Below are 6,000 nucleotides of genomic sequence, written 5' to 3'. Positions count from 1 at the left end.
GCTACGCTTTCTGCCCTCCAGGCACCGCATCAGACATCAGACGCTCTACGGACGAGTGGGTGGCTTTACGCTTGCTGATGGGTCCGCACAATCGCCGGTCGCCGCTTCATTTCCGTCCACGTTTCGGACCAACCCAGACACTACCAATTAACAAACCCGTGGCCGGCTTCGAAGCAACGCTGAGTCGCCGTCTCACCCGTCGCAACTCTTCTCCGTACCACCACAGAATCGACAGAGACGGCGCGCATCGCTCATGGCGAAGCACAGACGCCATGCAGCGTTGACGACGAGAAGACGCTATTTGACAAAGGTTGACGCTTTGTCGTGGGTCAGAAGTCAAGTCCGTGGCGGACTTGAACCCGTGCGGAGCGAGTGGCCAGTGGCCTGGCGACGGGCCGCAGGCGTGATGGGGAGGCGGAGAGGCTGCAGAGGCGTGTGTGTATGGCAGAGCTGCAGCGGTGGTGCAAAAAGAGCAAGAAGTTGGCCAATGTGGGATTCGAACCCACGCCCTTTCGGACCAGTGCCTTAAACTGGCGCCTTAGACCGCTCGGCCAATTGACCACCATACGCAAACCACAACCCTCACGCCAACAAAAACGCCATTGCGCCACAACCAACAAACAAACAACCACGCACCCCGCACACACAACACCCACGCACTCACCTCCACGCCTCTCCGCACTACCGAACCCGCCACGCATCATTCTCATCCGCCACCGGCACCACCACTTATGGACCAATTCCTCTCGGCCGCGGCGCTACGCTTTCTGCCCTCCAGGCACCGCATCAGACATCAGACGCTCTACGGACGAGTGGGTGGCTTTACGCTTGCTGATGGGTCCGCACAATCGCCGGTCGCCGCTTCATTTCCGTCCACGTTTCGGACCAACCCAGACACTACCAATTAACAAACCCGTGGCCGGCTTCGAAGCAACGCTGAGTCGCCGTCTCACCCGTCGCAACTCTTCTCCGTACCACCACAGAATCGACAGAGACGGCGCGCATCGCTCATGGCGAAGCACAGACGCCATGCAGCGTTGACGACGAGAAGACGCTATTTGACAAAGGTTGACGCTTTGTCGTGGGTCAGAAGTCAAGTCCGTGGCGGACTTGAACCCGTGCGGAGCGAGTGGCCAGTGGCCTGGCGACGGGCCGCAGGCGTGATGGGGAGGCGGAGAGGCTGCAGAGGCGTGTGTGTGTATGGCAGAGCTGCAGCGGTGGTGCAAAAAGAGCAAGAAGTTGGCCAATGTGGGATTCGAACCCACGCCCTTTCGGACCAGTGCCTTAAACTGGCGCCTTAGACCGCTCGGCCAATTGACCACCATACGCAAACCACAACCCTCACGCCAACAAAAAACGCCATTGCGCCACAACCAACAAACAAACAACCACGCACCCCGCACACACAACACCCACGCACTCACCTCCACGCCTCTCCGCACTACCGAACCCGCCACGCATCATTCTCATCCGCCACCGGCACCACCACTTATGGACCAATTCCTCTCGGCCGCGGCGCTACGCTTTCTGCCCTCCAGGCACCGCATCAGACATCAGACGCTCTACGGACGAGTGGGTGGCTTTACGCTTGCTGATGGGTCCGCACAATCGCCGGTCGCCGCTTCATTTCCGTCCACGTTTCGGACCAACCCAGACACTACCAATTAACAACCCCGTGGCCGGCTTCGAAGCAACGCTGAGTCGCCGTCTCACCCGTCGCAACTCTTCTCCGTACCACCACAGAATCGACAGAGACGGCGCGCATCGCTCATGGCGAAGCACAGACGCCATGCAGCGTTGACGACGAGAAGACGCTATTTGACAAAGGTTGACGCTTTGTCGTGGGTCAGAAGTCAAGTCCGTGGCGGACTTGAACCCGTGCGGAGCGAGTGGCCAGTGGCCTGGCGACGGGCCGCAGGCGTGATGGGGAGGCGGAGAGGCTGCAGAGGCGTGTGTGTGTATGGCAGAGCTGCAGCGGTGGTGCAAAAAGAGCAAGAAGTTGGCCAATGTGGGATTCGAACCCACGCCCTTTCGGACCAGTGCCTTAAACTGGCGCCTTAGACCGCTCGGCCAATTGACCACCATACGCAAACCACAACCCTCACGCCAACAAAAAACGCCATTGCGCCACAACCAACAAACAAACAACCACGCACCCCGCACACACAACACCCACGCACTCACCTCCACGCCTCTCCGCACTACCGAACCCGCCACGCATCATTCTCATCCGCCACCGGTACCACCACTTATGGACGGTTCTTACGTTTATGTTCATACCGACGTGAACGTATGGATTCCTAGCGGCTAACTTGCGATGAAGTGCTCATATTCCACAAACAACAGAAGATACCCTACGTAGTTGCGTTATGGATTCATAGAATCGTGAAATAAATAAGCTAAGCCGTGGGGTGTGTACCTTACTTCCTAGGACGCTTGCCATTCTAGAGCCGCGATTCCAGCGTTCGATTGGTCCGTTTTCGTCGACAGCGGGATCGGCGTAGTTCTGATTGCAAAGTGCCAGCACTCGATAGACTGGTGTTCGGATGTATTTTACCGGCCAAAATAGTTGATACCAGGAATTGTAACCGAACCACCTTATGAACCATTACTCGGGTAACATCAGTCGAAGGAGGGTGAAACTACCCGCAAACCACTGCCAAGCGTCTTGCTAGCAGATAATATGCCAAACAAGCTCTGGAAGGATGACCAGAGGCGAAAAGCTGAGTGTTGCTGAGCGGAATATGATTGTAAAGGCGTAGAACTACTTCCTAAAACAGCGCAAAGAAGACTCCGAGAGTGCCGGCCGTACGCGCAGACTGGTACACGAGTGTATTGGGCTTCCAGAAGCCATGGTTACTCGCGTCTGGAAGGCGTACCTGCACCGAGAAGACTCGAGAAGTCCCAAGGTGCGCGCTTGTGGTGATCCTTAACGTTATGTATCACTTACCTTTTAATATTACAGGAGGAGAACCGTGATCGCCCCCGTAACAATGAAGTGAAGAATGTCTCGTCTGCCACCAATACCTACATCGACAAATGCAGTAAGGAAAGGCAACGGATTACTGCACAAATGCTAAGTGATGAGATTCTAAGGCGCACGTCCATTACAAATTCTCGTCTGGCTATGAACCATCTAGTACGTCGACTTGACTATCGATATGTTAAAGGGAAGAGCCGTCATTACCTTGCAGACTTCGCCCAGAATGTTGCTTACAGAGTAACTTACTTGCGGCGGACGATTGTCAACTGCGATTGTAACAACAATCCTATCAAACCAGAGGTGTGATTAGACAAATCTTACATCAGACACGAAGCGGCTCCACAGAATTTGCCCAAGCGGTTGTCCGGTAACCCTGCCTGCGATGGGTCCAGAAAAAATGCGGCGATGGAGATCGTCAACCACGGTGGAGAGAAGGGACACGTGCAAGTTGAGAGTCCAGGCAAGTGGAAGTGGAGTGCGGAATGAGACCGCTTAAGAACGCTTGGAAGTGATTATACGAACTTAACTCATCTCCAGAACCCCCAGTCTCCCGACTCTAGACGAAGAAACTGAGAACGCCAGGTTCCGAATGCCGACCTCTGATAAGGCGACCAGTCGCGACCAGTCGCCGTCTGATTTGTACCCAGAAAGTCCTTCCAACTTTCAAGTATAGTCCAGACAAGATGCTAACGACGGACCAAGACGACCAACCAGAATATGTTATGCACCGACCAAATTCCTGCCCTATCCATGACCTGCTCGACGTGCGACGTCATTACGCCACAGTTGATAGGAAGCTGTAGCACGGGGCTCACATTGGGTTGCTGAACGAGAGAAAGCTTCAGCAGTTTGGAGTGCTCGGGGTACGCATGCTGTACGAAGGTACGGAGAGCATGACTAGCGTTAGCAGGAACATCTACGCGGAATCGACCATACTCAATATCCGATAGGCACATTGACGGTCCGACTCGTCGGGCTTTTTCCGTTCCTTGATTAGAAGGCGCATGACTTCTTGTTCCGACAGGGGATTTTTGAACTCCTCAATCAATGCTGTTCCATACTGCTGCAGCGAGGCACCAGGATGGATCATGCGGTACCTCGCGAACCACTCACGGGCATCACCAGATAAAGATGCTTCAAAGACACCTTTGGACTGAAGTGCAGACCATCTTGTGATTTGCCATGATTTGGGCCTGGATAAGCTGTTTAGAGAACTCTCGCCACCAACCTCGCACGCCGAAGTCGAAAGCACCAGAACGAACAATGTGATCTGCGCGCCAGCTGTGCGGGCGTAGCAGATACTGCTGGCAGCAGTAGATTGCGTGGTTGCAGGACAGAAACAGTATATGTCGTGGTTACAGTAGCTCAAGGATTAGTTGTAGTTGAAGTTGTAGCTTACACTAGGACCTTGGAGATGCAGCACGGCCTCAAATACAGTTTGGGTTTTACCACGAGTGGCGCAGACCGCGCTGTCTGCGGTAGCGGTTCAGAATACAATGCCCGTAAATTGCTCAATGGTCATGTTCTTGCGGTTTGCCTTACCTCCCAGCTGAAGAGATTGAACAGCAGCTTCAAGGTCGTCATTTTCGTTGGCGTGGGCGCTGGACGCATTAGTGGCTTGGCGGTGGCGGCGTGTGCCCGTAGATCGCGGAGGGGTCGTGTAGTTTCCATCTTCATTGCTGTCGTCATCACTGTCATCCTCGTAGATCCCGCTGTCACCAGATCCTCCATCACCGCCACCAGGTGCTGCATCGCCGGCGCCAGCACCAGACACTGGGTTGGCGTCGTCGTGTTTGCTACCGTGGCCATCGCTCTCGTTAGACGCTACGCTGTGATCACCAGGATCGTTATCGTGGCCGTCACTCCCAGCGTTTCCGCCACTGGGAGCGATGTAATAAACTCAAGTAACTGTATACAATCACCAAGTCGCCTGCCTGACATTAAGTTTCAGTGTGTTGTAGCTAACCTCGAGCCAATAATTCTGATAGTAGTACAATAGCGGGCAAATAGGCACGCGCTTGGCGCGCTTCCCTCACGTCTCATTCGGAAACTCGCCGAGTCGAACTCACATCTCAGGAAACCATGACCGAGCTGTCTTTATCGGCGATGTGGAGGAATCTTCGTGCGCGAGGATGGCGCCTCCAGCTGCCGCGCGGCATACCGTCTGTTACCAAGTACTACACGCCGACGGGGTGGGCCAACAAGACCAACGCTAAGCACCGTGTTGACGTGTTTGGGGGCGAAGATGAACTACTGCGCTTTATACCCGAGCAAGGCAAGATCCGGCACAATCATGGGGCTAAAACATTCGTGTAGCGTGCTAACCATGGATGATGTATACAGAGGCGCTGAAGCCACCATCAAAGCAATCACACTCGATAATTGATTCGAGCTCCAGTACACCAACGCAGCTTCCGCTGGTATTGACGCTTTTACCTCACCTCCAGGATTCACTGTTGACTGGCTCCGCCAGCGCACACTCCCGCTCTGGTGGTTCAGCGCCATTATCGGCTTCGGCGACGTCTACGCCAACTTCGACGGGTATACCGCCATCGATGCCATCGTCAGCAGTGGTCAAACCTCCGGACCGACGGGTGCTCGCCATGACGACTCCTGCACGGCGTTTGCAGCCTTTGCCGAGGGCATGGCGTTTACAACCTTCGCTGTGGGCACGGTGTTCGCAGGCTCCGCCAAGTGGAACTCGTGCGTGCCGAGCGCGGCCTCCGTCAAGGGGAACACATGACGTCCGTGCGTCTGATGGTGCTTTCATCGGGTCAGGTGACGACGAGGATTTATGTGTTGACGACGAGGATAGCGATGATGATATCGTCTTTCTTCCCGTTGCAAGTGACGGCGAAAGCAGTAACGAGAGTGACGCCAGACCCGCCACACCTGACCCGTAGTCGTAGAACCAAGCGACGGCGATCTGGATCTATTGCATCTACTTTACGTTTCCGCAAGCGCCGAAGATTTGTCGAAGTCTGATCTACGGCTTCACACCCTCAAGGGCTGGGATG

The 6,000-nt window shown here is 54.9% G+C and overlaps 1 protein-coding gene across 1 annotated transcript; it reads left to right on the top strand.

Moving 5' to 3' along the window:
* Positions 1-2,852: 2,852 nt before the first annotated feature.
* Positions 2,853-5,726, top strand: IUM83_08394 (uncharacterized protein; the record flags this gene model as incomplete). Its single annotated transcript, XM_067932767.1, has 3 exons — positions 2,853-2,909; positions 2,966-3,044; positions 5,431-5,726. 3 exons carry the CDS (start codon positions 2,853-2,855, stop codon positions 5,724-5,726), a joined length of 432 nt encoding a protein of 143 aa, XP_067783505.1.
* Positions 5,727-6,000: the final 274 nt, after the last annotated feature.

Source organism: Phytophthora cinnamomi (genome assembly GCF_018691715.1).
Source record: "Phytophthora cinnamomi strain GKB4 chromosome Unknown Contig99, whole genome shotgun sequence".
In the NCBI taxonomy this organism is placed as follows: Eukaryota; Oomycota; class Peronosporomycetes; order Peronosporales; family Peronosporaceae; genus Phytophthora; species Phytophthora cinnamomi.
This window is presented reverse-complemented; position numbering and strand designations above follow the sequence as displayed.